Here is a 16,867-nt window from a genome sequence, read left to right as displayed (position 1 = left end):
CTATCCCCACCCCCTCCCCCAAGGTCAAAGACCACGGCTCGGAACACAAAGACTGGAAGAAAGGGCCAACGTGAGCCCTTGCAGGACACCACTGCCTTTCATCCAACCAGACCCTCCGAGCCCATTCCTGGACGGTCAGTGGAGCTGCCCGGAAGAGGGCACATGGGAGCTGAGCCCTGAAGAAGGGAGTTGGACTTGGCCAGGGAAAGACAACAGGGAGGGCATTCCTGGCAGGGGCCACGGCCCGAGTCCAGGCTAGGAAGCCTTTAGGAGCATGGTGTCTTAAATGCCCGTCCGTAACGAATACGTTCTCAACACATATTTTAAACAACTCCGGTGTCCCTCAACAGATAAACAAACGCCCACATGACCCAAGGACAGGGCACTACCTGATCACAAACAGGAGCCGACGACCGGTCCGTCCCCCACACGCAGGAACCCCAGCGCCCGTGCTACGTAACAAAAGCCCGATGCCAACAGCCACATATGGCCTGAGTCCAGTTACAGGACGTCTGGGAAAAGGAAAACCGTAAGGACAGGAACCACATCAGTGGTTGCCACAGGGCTCGGGTGGAGGGAGGGGAGCGACTGCAAAACGGCACCAAGAGACTATTTGAGGTCATGAAAACATCCTGTCTCTTGACTTCGGGTGCCAAGCAGGTGAGATGTACGCATCTGATAAAACTCATCAGGCTGCGCCCTGAAAAAGGGTGAACGTTCTGGACGTAATGTGAATACGCGATGCGAGCATTTCTTGACGGCTTAATGATTTACGATTCACATACCATACAATTCACCCACTTCTAGTATCAAATTCAGTGGTGTGGATGTGTGCACAGAATCGTACAGACGGCACCATGGTCTAAGCCCGGAACACATTCATCACCCCAAAACAAAACTCCACACCCATTAGCAGTCACATCGCTCCCCCAGCCCCTGGCACCCCTGCATCTACTTTCTGTTTCCGCGGATTTGCCTTTTTTTCTTTTTTTAAAAAAAGATTTTATTTATTTATTTGAGAGAGAGAGACAGCCAGCGAGAGAGGGAACACAAGCAGGGGGAGTGGGAGAGGAAGAAGCAGGCTCACAGTGGAAGAGCCTGATATGGGGCTCAATCCCAGAACTCCGGGATCACGCCCTGAGCCAAAGGCAGATGCTTAATGACTGAGCCACCCAGGCGTCCCGGCCTTTTTTCCAATAAACAGAATCATACAACACAAGTCGTCAATTTATGTCCATAACACCCAATTTCTTAAAAACAAGCCAAGGTACCACAGAGGCCACATGTGGCTTCTTTCCCCCAGCATCACATTTTCAAGGTGCATCTGTAACGCGCCTGCTTTTTAAGGGCGCTTTGCTGAGTTTTATCAGTGTCTACACCTCACTTGTATGACAACCAAAAGCAAGAGACAGAATATTGTCATCACACCTGTTAAAACGCATATGAATGTGGGGCGCCTGGGTGTCCAAGGAGGGGCAGAACAGCAGACCCAGGGTGGAGGTGGGGAGCAGTGGATCAGCCCTGCACTTCACAGAGAGACGTGAGGGGATCCTGGGTCAGCCCTGTGCTTCACAGAGAGGCCTGGGGGGGATCCTGGGTTAGCCCTGTGCTTCACAGTGAGGCCTGGGGGGATCCTGGGTCAGCCCTGCGCTTCACAGAGAGGTCTGGGGGGGATCCTGGATCAGCCCTGCGCTTCACAAGAGGCCCAGGGAAGGCAGGAAGAGGACAGGGACTCGTGTGCCTGTAGTTCCGGGGAACTCAGACCTTCAGCCTGGCCTCCAGCATGCAGCTAGGATAAGCTGTGAGCCAGGGAGCAGACAGAGGCTGAGAGGGGTCCCGTGACTCCCAAGGACTTCGCTGTCCCTTGGCCACCAGTGGCAAAAGCATGGGGCCTCAGTTCAGAGACCAGTTCAGAGGCCTGATGCTCTGGCAAGCATTTCTTGCCAGATCCCAAGAGCCAGGAAGTCCAAGACCCCCGCTAAAACCACGCTCAGGAACCCTCACCCGGCCCACCTCGCTGGCCAGGAAGCCTCTGAGTTACCCGCCTCCCAGAGCTGCTCTAACAAAGTAACACCCGGGGCTGTGGGGGGAGGGTTGCTGCTGGAAGCATCACCCATTTATTCTCTCTCAGCTCAGGAGGCCAGCCGCCCCACCTCATGGTGTGGGCAGGGCCTCGCTGCCTCTGAGCACTCTAGGGGGGATCCCAACTGGCCCTTGCAGCTTCTGGTGGCTGCCTCAATCCTTGGCTTGTGGCCACGTTCCTCCAGCCTCTGTGTCCACTGTGACCTTGCCTTCCTGTCTGCATGTCGTCTCCTCATGGAAAGAATTCTCATTGGATTTAGGGCTATCAGCTCCTTACCTTAATTTCACTGCAAAAACCCTATTTTCAAATAAGGTCACATTCACAGGTAGCAGGAGTCAGAACTCAGGATATATCTTTTTTGGGCGGAGGGACACTACTGAGCCCAATACAGGGGCTAAGGCCAAGGCAAAGCTAAGCGACCAGAGTGTCACTTGAACCCACACCCAGCCAGGCTGGCATCCTGACCCAAAGCTCACAAGGCCGGTCCGCACTCCCTTGATGCCAGGGAGAACAGGGAAGCAGTCGGCAGTGGGGCTGCGAGCCCACCTCCATGCTCCTTGGCACGACTGCCAGACCCCCCCGAGGCCCCTCCTGCTCGCTGCAAGGCAGGAAGATCGGAACAACCTCGGGCTCCTGGATGACCGTGGAAAGATGCACCACGCACCCCAACCATTCCCCGGCACCCTAAAGACTCGCTGGGCACGTGCTGGGGGCCCCGCAGCATCCTGAGCACAGGGGATGTCCCAGAGTAGAAACCAGCAAGGCCCTCCCCCCAGGGGAGTTCACAGCACCAGCGAAGCTGATCCTGGCGGGATAGCACTTGAGGCCCTGACGCAGACTGGGAAAAACTAAAGCCAGATGGAGCGGGACAGGGCCAAGAGTCAAACAGGGCAGTCCAGGAGGGCATCTCGGAGGAGGCAACATTCCAGCTGAGGCTGAAGGAGAAGTCACAGTCTCCAGAAACAACTGGCATGTCAGGGAAAAAAATTTCTTTTAAATGTGATACTTCCCATTATTCCAGATGGGCATGCCACCTTCAGCAGTGGGATCTCTTATTTCTTATTTTTCATTTAATCAACACATGGGTGGGCTTCTCTCTGTTTAAAGCAGCCCAGTATAGAAATCCCCAAGGCACACACCCTTGGTTACCCAGAAACTCCCCGTCCACGGGAGGGGCTGGTGGTGCACTGGGAGGGCCGGGCCGGGCATCGGGGTGGACTTTCCTGCCTAGCCCAGCAGCCGCTGGCAGCGTGCCGCTCCTGAGCGCCCGACACGCGGCCAGGCCTGCGGAGATGGGCCCAGCTGTAAGCCACAGGCCGGCTTTGTCCAAAAAAAATTTAAAAAAAGAAAAAGGGGCGCCTGGGTGGCACAGCGGTTAAGCGTCTGCCTTCGGCTCAGGGCGTGATCTCGGCGTTATGGGATCGAGCCCCACATCAGGCTCCTCTGCTATGAGCCTGCTTCTTCCTCTCCCATTCCCTCTGCTTGTGTTCCCTCTCTCGCTGGCTGTCTCTATCTCTGTCAAATAAATAAATAAAATCTTTAAAAAAAAAAAAAAGAAAAAGAAAAAGAATATACATTTATCTTGTCAATGAGTGTTTTTATTTTGATCACATGCTGAGTGGATATTTTGGAGATACTGAGTAAACAACACTAATTTCACCTGTTTCTTATTCCTTTTTTTATGTGGCTCTTTTTTAATGGGGCTCCTAGAAAATTTCAAACCCCACATAGCACTCACATTTGGGGTTTGCACTATCTTCTTGGAGGTGGCACCGGTACGGACAGACCTGAGCGGACCCCACTTCCACCTTCTTAGCTATGAGGCCTCCAGAAACAACTTAGTGCCTCAGCTTTCTCGTCTGTAAAATGGGAAGAGTAACAGCCCCTACTTGGCAGAGCCATGGATGAGAGTTAGGGTCAGTGCCCAGCAAGTGCATGCAGTAGGTGCTCAAAATGAGGCAGCTGTGATCATCACTGGGCTCCCGTCCACCTTCAAGTATGAATTCCTGTGCTCAGCATTCAAGGCCTCACCTCGTTCTCCCACATGAGTCCACTCGGGAAAGGCGACTCAGCTCACTGCCTCCCATAGCCCTTGCCCCGGTGCCTAGGATGCCCCTGACACCCAAATCCAAAACCCCACTCACCAGGTGCCACCTCCTCCATGAAGTCTTCGGGAACTACCTGAAACAAGCCTGCCTGATGTCATCAGGACCCCATGATAGACGCAACGCTAGGAATTTAAAGACACAAAGATGAACAAGATGAGAAGCTGGGGGACACACGGGGAGCCGGTGAGTCATACCAACCATCTATATACGTGTTGTTCAGGTAACAACACACTTCTGCCTACTTCACCTCACTCAATGCTCTGAGGCTCATTTAACAGATACAGACATCGAGGCTCGAAGGCCAAGTGTCTCCCCAAGGTCACAAGGAGAGGGAGAGAGCAGCGCGCGGGTCCTGTCCCCACACACCGGCCACATCCTCACACTGCTCCCCCACTGGGCTCAGGGCAGCCTCACAGGACAATCATTAACTTGACCTGGCCCCTGAATTGCAAAACCTTATCCCTCCCCTGGTGATAAGAAGAAACAGGCTGCAGAGGAAACACACCTCTGAGCAGCCGAGCCAAGAGGCAGGCTGGCACACATGGCCCAGTTCGGAGACAGGACCAGCCCCCGCCCGCTCCGATCGATCGGCCGGCAGGGCGCTTACTACCTCCCGCATCCCCCGCTCGGAAGCGCACCCTGCCTCAGGCCGCCCCCCCCAGGCGAACTCAGGGAGGACCAGCGCGGGCTGAGTCAGTCTGGAACCTGGGAACACCACACCCTTGGCTACTGTTCCAGCCTCCTTTGATTTTAAAGGTGAGACAAATAAAAGCAAAGCTTTTTATAGGAAACCCGAGCGGTTTGCTAAGACAATGGGGTGAGTTTCTTCAGCTAGGAAGTTGAGCCATCCCTGACTCCTCATCTTCCCTCCCACCCAACCCCCTTCCATCAGCATGTCTCGGCTGCTCTCTCTCCAAGACAGGCCTGGAGTCCATCCAGTTCTCTCCAGAGCCGCCCCACACCCAGCACTGCTTGCTTGGACCAACACGCGAACTTTGTCACCGGTTCACTTGCTTCTCTTCTTGCCCCTCGTCTGCCCTCCCCACAGGATCAGGGTTACACTTTTAAAAGATAAGTCAGCTCATGTCATTCCCCTCCTCAAACACCCCCCATGGCTCCCTGTTTACCTCAGAATAAAATCCAAGTCCCTGACAGTGATTTACAAGGCCCCCTATAACCACGACTGCAATCACCCCTCCCTTCATCAACCACCTCGCTCACTCTGCTCCAGCCACACTGGCCTCGCTGCTCCAGAGCCCACCAGGCAAGCTTCAGTGCCACAGGGCCTTTGCACTGACTGCTTGCTGCTCCAGGGCAATCTTCCCTCCTATGCCTTCATTGGTGACCCCCTTGCTTCTTAAGTCTAAAGCCACTTTCTTAATGAGACCTTCCCTGAACACTCTTCATCCCCTCAACAGTATTTACTGAGTCCCCACCACCTGCCAGGCTCTGTTCTAAGTCTGGGGACTAAGCAATGAATGAAAAGGAAAAGACCATCCTTTCTAACATAGCCCTTCCAGGGATGCCTGGGTGACTCAGTTAGTTAAGCGTCTGCCTTCGGCTCAGGTTATGATCTCCAGGTCCTGGGATCGAGCCCCACATCAGGCTTCCTGCTCAGGGATGAATCTGCTTCTCTCTCTCTCTCTCTCTCTCTCTCTCTCCCCTTCTGCTCGTTCTCTGTCTCAAATAAATAAAAACCTTTTCAAAAATAATAAAATAAAATAGCCCTTCCACAGTCACATTCTGACCATCATCCTGTTTTGTCTTCCTGGCATTACTGACATCAGGAATTCCTATATATTTGTTCACAAGTCCCCCTGACTGCTGCCTGGACTGCAGTCATGATGGATGGAGCTAGAGCAGCCACCTTGGATCACGAGGCAGCCTTGAGAATGGAAGCCACCCCACCCATCCTGGGCAGCCTAGTCATCACAGAAGTGTCCATAAAACCCACAGTGAGATCCTCCAGCCTCCACCGGAATAGCCAACACGAAAAAGACCGACAACAGCAATGCTGGCCCAGAATGGAGCAACCAGAACGCTCACACACCGCATTGTGCAAGTGTAAGAGGTAGAACAGTCGCTGGAAAACGTCAGGCATTATCCGCTGAAGTGGAACAGACTTTTGCCCCACGAGAGAGCAAGCCCACTCCTCAGGTTTTCCCCAGAGAAATGAAAACATATGTCCATCCACACACAAGTGCTGTGTCCTCAGGCTCTCAGCAGCTTCACTCATAACAGCCCCGAGCAGCAAACCCAGATGTCCACAGACAAGGGAAAGGATGACAGGAGTGGCATTCACACAAGGGGACGCCACCCGACAGAGCAAAGGAGTGGACCCTGCATGCCCACAAAGACACAGATGAACCAAGCACGGAGTCAACCAACAGAAGCTCGGCACCTAGGAGAACGTACTGTAGGAGCCCGTTCCCGCGACGATCTGGCAGTGGGCAAAGCTGCTCTCTGGCGACAGAGGTAGGGGACAGCTGTACCCCAGGGTGGGCGCTGACACGGAGGGTGGAGGACAGCCTTCCACAAGTGATCCAGACGAGCTTGGCAAGCATGCAAATCTCGTGAAAATTCATCGACGTCTACACCCGACATTGTGTACTTCCCCACACGGATATTAAAGTCTGATTTTTAAAAAGAAAAAAATTAAAGCGGAGAAATATGTGAGGCGGAGGTGAGCGCTTGTAAGATGGTAAGCACGGCCTCAGCCCACAGAGGCCCAACAAGTTGCTGGTGTCCCACCCAAATCCGATTTCTGGGAGACCAGCGAGCAGGCTGCTGGAGACCCAGGAGAGAGAGGAGAGGTGTGGGGCCGTCCAGACAAGCAGGGGGGCCCCAGCCCAATGGCCACACCTGCTTCCCTGCCTCCTCCTCACTCTGCCCTTCGCCACCTCCCAGCAGGAGCCCGACAGAACTTCCCAGGCCTCAGTTTCTCATCTGTGCAAAAGGGACTAGAAACAGGTCCTACTCCAACAGCGACACCCTGATGACGTAATGTGGTGAGAGGCTCACGTTGCCTCTGTGTCTTCCTCCCAAAAACCCTCAACTCCAGTCTAATCCCGAGAAAAACATCAGACAAATCCCAATAGAGGGACATCCTACAAAATCCCTGAACTATTCAGGTCACCGAAAACCAGGAAAGTCTGAGAAACCGTGACAGCCCAGAGAAGCCTAAGGAGACGCTGTGACCAGATGTGACGTGGTCTCCTGGGTGAACTCCTGGAGCAGAAAAAGGGTATTAAGTAAAAACTAAGGAAAGCCGAACAGAGTGTGGACCATAGTTAACACTAATTTGTCATCATCGGTCCACTTACCATAACAAACAGGCCACCCTAACGAAAGGTGTGAGCAGGGGAAACGGGCATGCAGAACATGGGAACTCTGTATTCTCTCCCCAGTTTTCCTATGTGTCTAAAACTGTTCTAAAATAGAAAGTCATTTCACCGCAAATTGGACCCCCTCACGGGGCTGTTGGCTAGTGCCTTACCAGCTCGTATTGGAGCTCGAGGCAAAAGTAAAAGTGGGTGCCCACGTATGTTTTTCCCAAACATTAAAGTCACTGAAAAAAATACTGCTTTTTAAAGCCCACAATATTATTTTAAGTTTAAATATTTCGCTTAAACCCAAACCAGAATTCACTGTCATTTTATTTCTCTGGCATTAGTGGAAGCAAACTCATTGGGTCAGTTTCCTGGTGCTGCTCTAACAAGTTATCAAAAACTTAGGTGTCTACAACATCACAAATTTAGCTTCTTACAATTTGAAGGTCAGAAATCCAAAGTGGGTCTCATCCCAAAATGGAGTTAAAATCAAGGGGTCAACAAGGCTGGTTCCTTCTCGAGGCTCTCAGAGAGAATCCACTTCCCTGCCTGTTACAGCTTCCAGAAGTCATCATGCTCCTGGGCTCCTGGTCCGTCGCTCCAAACCCTGCCCTCATCATCACATCCTCTCTGATGTACCTCCCTCCCTCTTCTAAGGACCCTTGTGAAAATAAAAGAACAGAGCCATCCCATCGTATCATCCTTCCTTCTGGCTTTGAACGATGTATGGGATGGTGTGATGTCTCGTGCTGTGGCAGCTATCATGAGACCATGAGGACAATGATAAGAAAGTCACACGTCCACCCAGATAACCCAGGATCACCTTCTGCCTCAAGACTTATAATTCCATTGCATCTGCAGAGTCCCCTTTGCCACATGAGCTAACAGGTTCACAGATGTCTACATAGACATCTTTGGGGGACCAATGTCCTGCTTCCCACATCCACTCAGAGATGTGGGGCTTCCTCCCACAGAGCCCCCTCCACACCTGGCAACACCCCTGCAACAGATCAGAGTGACATTGGTTGCCCAGGTGCCTCTTCCTTTCTGTAACATTCTTGTCTGCAGCCAGCGGGCAAGACCCAGGCCGGACAAGGTGGACCAGATCCCACTGTGGGAGGCCCACCGTCTTCTTAAAGTGAAGCCCCACGCCTAGCATACTCAGTCCACCCCTACTGTAGGACCCCCCCCCCCACCCTGCCTTGACTTGCAGCCTAAACTGCCTTAAAAGAAACCCAGGGCAGGACATACTCTGGGTGGCTTCTTTCAAGTTGTGCGGTGGGGGGCCTTTGTTCTCACAAAGGAATGTAGACCACAAGCGTCTTCCGGCTGCAAACGTGCGTGCCACGCAGGCCTGCCACTGCCTCCTCCCGACTTCAGCGGCCACAGGGCAGCCTCACTTGACCCACAAGGGCAGCCTTGCTTGACGGTGACATGAGGGGGTCAGAACATCAACTAAGGCACACCCCAAAAAGAGCCCAGCCAGCTACGCCCCCAGCCAGGAACACCAGGGGGGCCAAGGAGCCCCGGAAGGCCAGCCTCCCCTTTCCTGGAATGGCATCAGAACCAGGAGGGTCCCGCCAAAGCCCACCTCAAAAAGCCAGCAGGTTCCTGGGGTGGGATGCGGGGACAAATGGGGGGAGCATAGGTCAGAGCAACCTGGGGTTCCTGGGGGTCCCAGAAAGCTTCCTGGCTGGGCAGGGACCAACCCACCACTGAGCCCCACTCCCTTACCTCCCAAAAGGGACCCAAGCGCAAGGAGTGGACAGTTCAGGGGATTTCTGAGCAGCTAAGCAAACCTCATCTCTCCACCTCGAAATAGTCTGGGGGTGTTAGCAGTATCACGGCAATGTTGGGGTGGGGGGGGTTCTGTTACTTTGTGTCATCGTTTACTCCATACCCGATCGAGCAGAGGCTCTCCAAGTGCAGTCCCTCGACCAGCAGCATCAGCATCCCTTGCGAACTTGTTAGACATGCTGGTTCCCGGGCCCCATTTCAGACTCTGGGGTGGGGCCCAGCCATCTCTGTGTTGGCAAGACCCCCAAGGGACCCTGCTGGCAGATGAAGTTAGAGAACCACCGGGTTAGGGACACAGAGGAAACAATGTGAAATACATGCTTCAGAATAACTCGGGAAAGAGGAAATGGTTTGGGGGGTGGGGGGGGGACAGACAAATCTCAGGACACACAACTCGATGTCTGCGGAAGCAGGTGAGGGGCACATGGGAATCATGACCTTCTACTTTTATGTGTGTCTGAAATGTTCTCTAAGTTTTTAAAAACCACCCAAAATGTCATAAATGCCCTCTCCCACCATCCTCCCCTCAAAAAAACAAAACCAAAAACCACAAACCCATAGCCTGGATCCGCTGTCCTCCTGACGCCTTCTGTCCCATGGGCCAGATTCGGCCGGTGGATGAGTTTGGGATCACACGGTATTCCAAAACATCTGAATCTCTTGACAATATTTCTTAAATGGCAAAATACAGGCTGGATTTCCCGCCACTTTTGAAAACCGGGGAGATGTGTATCCCCACGGGGCCATAGGCTGCAGGAACCGAGTGGGCTTGCTCTCTGGCCGCCACAGACCCTGCGGCTCCCAGTCCCTGCATACCAGGCTGTCCCAGTCCCCTCTGCCGCCGGCTGGCCCTCACGGGGACCGGAGCCTGCACGCAGCCCCTGCACCCAGCCATGAGGAATGAGAAGACAGCACTGCCTCCTTCCTTCATTCCAACCCTGCCTACGCACCTACAATGTTCCCACTGGTGCTCAGAGTCATGGCGGAAAGTCCATGAAACGTGAGCCGAACACGAAGTGAGAGGGCACATCTGTCAACCCGAAATGACTCAGCTACGCCATCGGAGGAGCTCAGGTGCACCACACAGATCTGCACCACATGGATCTGCGGCCATGCGCTGGCTTGCACCCGGACACCCAGACACTGCCAGCCACACAGCGAACTGGTACGACCACGCTGGGTACTTGCGTGCAACAGCCAGCAAAGCAGAAGGCACACACCCCACGTCCTGCTCATCCCCTTCCCGCATGTTGCCTGAGAGAAAGGAGCACACGTGGCCACACCAAAGACGTGCACATGAATGCTCCTAGCAGCTTTGTTCCCGGGGACCCCCAGCTGGAAATGACCCAAAGGTGAACCAGCATGCACACGGTGGTACAGTCACACCGCCGTGAGAAGGAACGGCCGATGTCGAGCAGAAGGAGCCAGACTGTGGGAGTGCCCGCTGTGTGATGCAGTCCTGATCAAGGACAAAGCCCGCTGAAACCGATCTACGCCGTAAGAACTCAGGGTAGTGCTTAACCCTGGGACGGGGAGCGACTAGCGGGGAGCACCAGCGGATTCTGGGCGCTACTGTTTCTTGATCTGGGTGCCAGTTACTTGGGCATGTTCAGCTGTGAAGAATCTGTGTGCCCAATACATCGCAGGCTAAGGTCGATGTGGATGGCCAGCATTTTCTGGGGGCCAGGCCACACGCTAAATGTTTGGCGTACAAGCAGAGTGTGTTGCTATTCACCCAAAGCCCACCTCTACCCCCTCCCTCAACTAAAAGAACCCTGACTTGCTTCCAACATTGGGTAGAAAGCCCTAAATTTCCTCCTTCTGGCTGTGAATGATGTATGGGACGGTGTGATGTCTGGTGCTGTGGCAGCCATCATGAGACCATGAGGACAAGGCTAAGAAAGTCACACAGCACTGGCCCAGTGCCCTGACATTACTGAACTGCTGAACAAATCTAGAAACACCTATCAACTCCAGTCTCTTAAAAAGCATGATAACAAACATCTGTATTGTACCAGCCACTTGGAAGCAGGTTTTTATGTTGCTTGCAGCCCAAAATATCCCAACTGAAGCAATGTTTTCTTTCATTTAAACCTGACAATTAGTCTGTGAGACAGGTACCATTATTTGTTCTGTTTTATAGATGAGGACACTGAGACACAATGAGATTTAAACCACTCACTTGCCCAAGGGTACAAACCCCGCAGAGGCAGAAGGTCATGAACTCCAGTCTGCCCTAAATCCTGTGCTCTAACCACTGTATCTTCCGCCTCCGGACAGGCTCCCCACAGGTGTGGAAGAGTAAGGATCACAGCTGAGTGGGGAGACCCCTGTCCCCAGGAGGATCAAGCCCTATCCCACCCTCGACCCTTCAAATCAGGGCCTCATCCAGGCCCCTTAATTCCGCTGCCGTTATGAAATCCAGCAGGACACCTGTCCATGCTCTTTCTGGCAGGCACAGACCACCTTAGGGCCCCACTTTTCCAGGTGCGTCAGGCAGAGAATAACCACTCCTTCGATTCAGTGAGTCCATTCCAATAACAAAGCGGGGCGTTTTCAAGCAAGGAAGGGTCCAGCAAACTGCAGCCCCCAGGCCAAATCTGTCCTGATGCCTGCTTCCATTCATCCCAGAAGCTTACAACAGTTTTACTTTTCTAAGATTTTTTCTATTCATTTGAGAGCGAGAGAGAGCATTAACGTGGGGAGCAGCAGGCAGAGGAAGAAGCAGGCTCCCCGCTGAGCAAGGAGCCCAATGCTGGACTCAATCCCAGGACCCTGAGATCATGACCTGAGCCGAAGGCATAAACCCAGCAGATGGAGCCCCCCAAGTTTTACATTTCTAATGTTTGGGGGGGAAAATACAGAAAGAATGCCATTTCGTGATGCGTGAAAGTTTCACAAAATTCACATTTCAGTGCGCATAATGCAAGCCGTCGCGCACACAGCCTTACCCTCCCAGGGGTGTATCCTCTGCCCTCCAGCCGCACAGGTGAGCGCCTGACACAGAACCTGTCCGGCCTGCAGAGCCGAACATATTTACTATGTGTCCCTTTCCTGACGAAGTCCGCCGGCCCCTGTCCTCGCCACCCCAACCCCCCGCTCCGCTGCGGGAAGTCCTCCCTTCCTCACCGGGGGCCGTGCAGAGAGCCTGAAGGGACCCGGGACCTGCTTTGAAGAAGGCGCCTCGGGGTCAATGAGCCACCAGCACTATTACAAAACGAGTCTTCCTTCGCTCGCCTTGGCCCCCGTTCAAGAACGCACCGCGGAGCTTGCCAAGGTCTCATAAAATGGGGCAACCGTGGTTTGAGCTTGTAGGAACCAGGAGCTCAGGGCTGCCTCCTTCAAAGGCTCGTTCTTTTGCAAGAGGCTCAGCATGTCATCACCTGACCAGGGCCAGTGGGCCAGGCAATCTGGCCACGGCGACGAACCCAACGCCCCCTCAGGTTAAGCCCCACCACGATTTTTTTTTTAATAGCATGAAATTTCCCATCTTCACTGTCTTTAAGCGCATACTTCAGCGGCATCAAGCAAATTCACGTTGTTGTGCGTCTGGGCTCACCATCCGTCTCCAGAACTTTCTCATCTGCCAAAATGGAGACTGCCCCCAGGCAACACCAGCGCCCCGGCCCCTGGCGCCCCCATCCCGCATCCTGTCTCTACGACCGGACTCCTCCGGCGACCTCGTGGGAGGGGACCCCTGCGGTGTGGGTGCTCTAGTGGCCGCCCACTCTCCTCACTCGACACCATGTCTTCCGAACTCATCCACGGGGGGTGCCGGGCGCAGAGCTGCCTTGTCGCAAAGGCCGAATCACATTCCAGGGGAGGGAGGGACCTCACTTTGTCCGCTCCTCTGTCCGTGGACACTAGGGTTGCTGGAATCACACGGCTATGAACATGTGTGCAGATAATCCGCTTGTGTCCCTGTTTTGGGGGGCACATGCCCAGGAGAATTGCTGTGCATATGGTAATTCTGCATTTAATTTTACCGGGACCCTGTGCCCGGTTTTCCGCAGAAGCCGCGCCATGCCACTTCCCCACCCACAGTGCACAAGGGCTCCAGTTCCCCCCACACCCTCGCCAACACTGGCAATTTTCCGGTTTTTTGCTAGTAGCCATCCTGATGGGTGTGCAGTGGGATGGCTGTGGTTTTCATTTGCATTCATTTGTGCATCTTTTCTGGAGAAATCTCTATGAAGTCCTTGGCCCGTTTTGTTTGTTTTTTGTTGCTGAGTTGTCCGACCAGGAATTTAAGGCCAGATTTAAGGCCACACTGTCCATCTGTTCTTGATCACCATCCCCACCCAGTCTTTTTGTCTTGGAAGACAGCCCCACACCCCTCAAACAGAAGTCTGAGAGCTGTCCTTAATCTCCTCTCCTCACACCCCAAGAACAGTCTATTGGCACAACCCAGTGGCTCTCCCCGCAGAAGAAATAGCAAATCTGTTCTTGTATTCCGAAGGCGTCCCAATGAACTGATACCAAATCTAAACCCCTCACCACGTCCTACAAGGCCCCAGCCTGCCTCTCCCCTCCCCAGCCCCACCGGCCTGTTTCGTCTCCCACCACTACGTAAGCAACTTCCTGTGTCCGGGTCTCTGGGCCTTTGCACATGCTGTGCCTGCTGCCCAGGAAGTTGCTCCCATGCCTGACTCCTCCTCGGAAAGGCCCGCCCGACCACCCCACCAGACCCTGAGGTCAACTCGCTTGCCTTGCTCCCTTCAGACGCCGTTTGTGAGCATGTCTATAAGCTTGTGCACGGGCTGTCCCTCCTGCTACGATGTCAGTAGCTGAGAATGGGGCCCGGTCAGCTCTGTCCACACTGCAGCCCCCACACTGCACACGGCCCGGCACACAGACCATGCTCAGCAAGCATGTGCCAAAGGAAGGAGCAACCACTCCAACCACTCGGGAGCCCAGCAACCCTCCTTCTCACAGCACACGCCCCCCCCCCGCTCCCCTCACCCACCCCGTCTGCATCACTCCCTCGGCTGGTTCACAAACAGGGCTGCCCAGAGCCAATTCTCCACTAGCCTGTCCCATCCGTCCATGGGGACTGAAATCCTCTGAGCCCTTCGGAGAGGCTAAGGAGGCAGCTGGCGATGAATCCAAAGGGGCCCCCCTGGCTGGAGGAGGGGGCCCCCTGCTAGTGCTGCTCCTGTCCACATGGCAGAGTCACCTGGAGCCTGCCCAGCCTCCCCCGCGGTTTGTCAACCAGACCATGGGTATGAGAGCTCCCAAAAAGTCAGAGATGCTACAGAAATGCAAGACTGCTTGTTATCACGTCCAAAACCATGAAGAGTGTTCGAGAAGCCCCTCCCAACACTGTCCTCCAGGGTTGAAGGATATCTCAAACCTCAGCTGGACTCCGTCCCAGCCCCCAGCCTTCCTTCCTCCCCCGCCAAGGACACAGGTGGCCATGACTCTTGACAGCTCCCCCACACTTCGTCCGCTCCCTGCCACAAGGGAGCCTGGAGGTCAGCAACGTCAGTCCTTGCGTCTTGTGGGAGAGGATGGTGAGGGCCAGGCTGCCCGCCAAGGACAGCCTCCCTGCCCCCTGTCCCCCACCACAGTCCCTCCTCTGCCACCTCCCCGGGCCATGCTGATCTGCCACCATCCTGTTCCAGGTGCCTGGGACATGCCCTGCCTCACCACCCCCACCATCACCATGCCCAGGATCTCGCCAGGAGCAGGTAGCACCCAAAGCACGGTGCTCACCCAGTCCTCCGCCATGTGGATGCTCACAGCACCCCACCTTACAGATGGGGAAACTAAGGCAGGATGTTTGCTGTGGGCTTAAGGCTTTCAGTGCTGTCAGAACCCCCAGGGTTTCCCGATGGCCCAGGTTTCCTCTGGGAACTCTTCTATCACCAGGACCCTGGATGGCCTGCATGAACAAACTCTGAATTTACTCCAGAAAGAGACTGGGAATTGATGGCGACAGGGCTGGCCTGACACAGCTAACATGCAGGTGAACATGCACCGGGCGGGGCCTGCTCACGTCCCATTTCACCAACCCATGCGTCCCTCGCAGCAACATCTGCATGGCCAGGGCTAGGACTGCCCCCATTTTACAGATGAGGAAGCCAAGGCCCAGAGAACCTGTCACTTGCCCACAGTCGCACAGCTTGAGAACTCCATCCTGCTGAGATGAGCAGACCTCAGCTCACCAAAAAACAGACCCCAAGGAACTGTCATGAATGCCTAGAAATCTAGATTTCCATATAGATCTGTCTGTCTTTAAGTGCTGGCCACCAATTTACTTAAATAAAATTTTTAACTGCAATGTGGGGCCATACAAAACACCTCTCCAAGCAGGTCTAGGCAACAACCTTGGGAACCAAAGTAGAGAGCACAGGTGCTGGTCCAGGCTCACCTCCTGCCCCCAGCTGTGTGACCTCAGGCAGTCTCTCGACCTCTCTGAGCCTCTGCACCTCCACTTGGAAAGCACAAATAACTGCACCATGGAGGCATTGTGAGGGTCTGATCAGCTGTTCCCGTGCAGCTTGGTGCTAGGCGTACAGCAAGCACTCAACCAGTGCTGGCTGCTGTTGCTAACGCCATCCTCCCTGTAGGAAGAAGAATGGTGGCCCCTCCAAAGTGACCTTTTTTGGAATAAAGGTCTTTGCTGATCCAGTTAAGGGTCTTAAAATGAGATTATCCTGGATCACGCGGGTGGGTTCCAAATCCAATGGCAAGTGTCCTTAGAGCAGAAGAGAAGATGCAAAGAAGGGCCATGTGGAAAGGAAGGCAAAGATTGGAGGGATGTGGCCTCTGGCCAAGGGCCACATGGAGCCACCAGAAGAACTAGGCAGGTTCCTCCCCCACAGCCTCTGCAGGGACCACGGCCCTGCCAACACCTTGATTTCAGACTTCTTTCTGGCCACCAGAGCTGTGAGAGGATTGGATTTCCATTGCTTTAAGCCACCAAGTCTGTGATCGTAGATTGCTACAGCAGCCCCAGGAATCCAATACGCTCCCCAAGAAAGTTCCAGAAGACACCCAGGCATTTCCAGCAAGAAGCCTTTCCTGAGATGGATCCCAACCTGTGGCTTCCTGGGTCACATTGGCCAGGCTTTGGCAGGAACTAGGGAGCCACAGCTCTGCCTTCGCCACATTCCGTTTCCCAAGCCCACGGGGTAGAGGGAGGGCCTCTGGCTGGGCCCCTGCAGGTGACAGGGTGACCTATGTGCCAGAGCAAGGATCTCTAAGATCCTTCCCCAGGTACCAAACCCAAGGCAGAGAAAGGCATGCGGGGCATGCGCTGTGTGTGCCTGGAAAGGAAGATGTACCAGTCCCTGTGGACACACACATTGTTTTTCAGGAAGGAACTAGTAAACCAAGTTACCAGGGACCCATCATCAGGGCAGGGAGCAGTGACTTTTCATGCTGTGCCTTTTTCTGAGCCGGTACTAGTTTTTTGTACACTTTCCATCTTTAAAAATCATGCCCCTGTTTTTCTTTCTTAATCTCATTTCTGATGTCAGCAGCGGCTTTCTGGGCACACGCTGGCCCTGCGAGCACGTCCAGTCCTGCTGTTGTGACTAACGGGA

General features: G+C 54.1%; 1 protein-coding gene across 9 annotated transcripts in view; it reads right to left on the bottom strand.

Annotated features, from left to right (window-relative positions):
• Positions 1 to 16,867, bottom strand: part of SCARB1 (scavenger receptor class B member 1) — a 97,781-nt gene that overhangs the window by 58,344 nt on the left and 22,570 nt on the right. For 3 of the 9 annotated variants that reach the window (XM_034639652.1, XM_034639650.1, XM_034639651.1), the window contains exon 2: positions 6,607 to 6,824. The exons of 4 other annotated variants lie outside the window; for them this stretch is intronic. In XM_034639652.1, coding sequence (XP_034495543.1) covers positions 6,607 to 6,824 — 218 coding nt within the window. Of the gene's footprint in view, positions 1 to 6,606; positions 6,825 to 9,420; positions 9,572 to 16,867 lie in introns of those variants that run through there. 2 more of the 9 variants (XM_034639653.1, XM_034639656.1) reach the window with 2 other exon arrangements.

The sequence above is a fragment of the Ailuropoda melanoleuca genome, chromosome 12, assembly GCF_002007445.2.
Source record: "Ailuropoda melanoleuca isolate Jingjing chromosome 12, ASM200744v2, whole genome shotgun sequence".
Lineage (NCBI taxonomy): Eukaryota > Metazoa > Chordata > Mammalia > Carnivora > Ursidae > Ailuropoda > Ailuropoda melanoleuca.
Note: the sequence above shows the minus strand (reverse complement) of the source record. Positions and strands in the feature narration are given on the sequence as shown.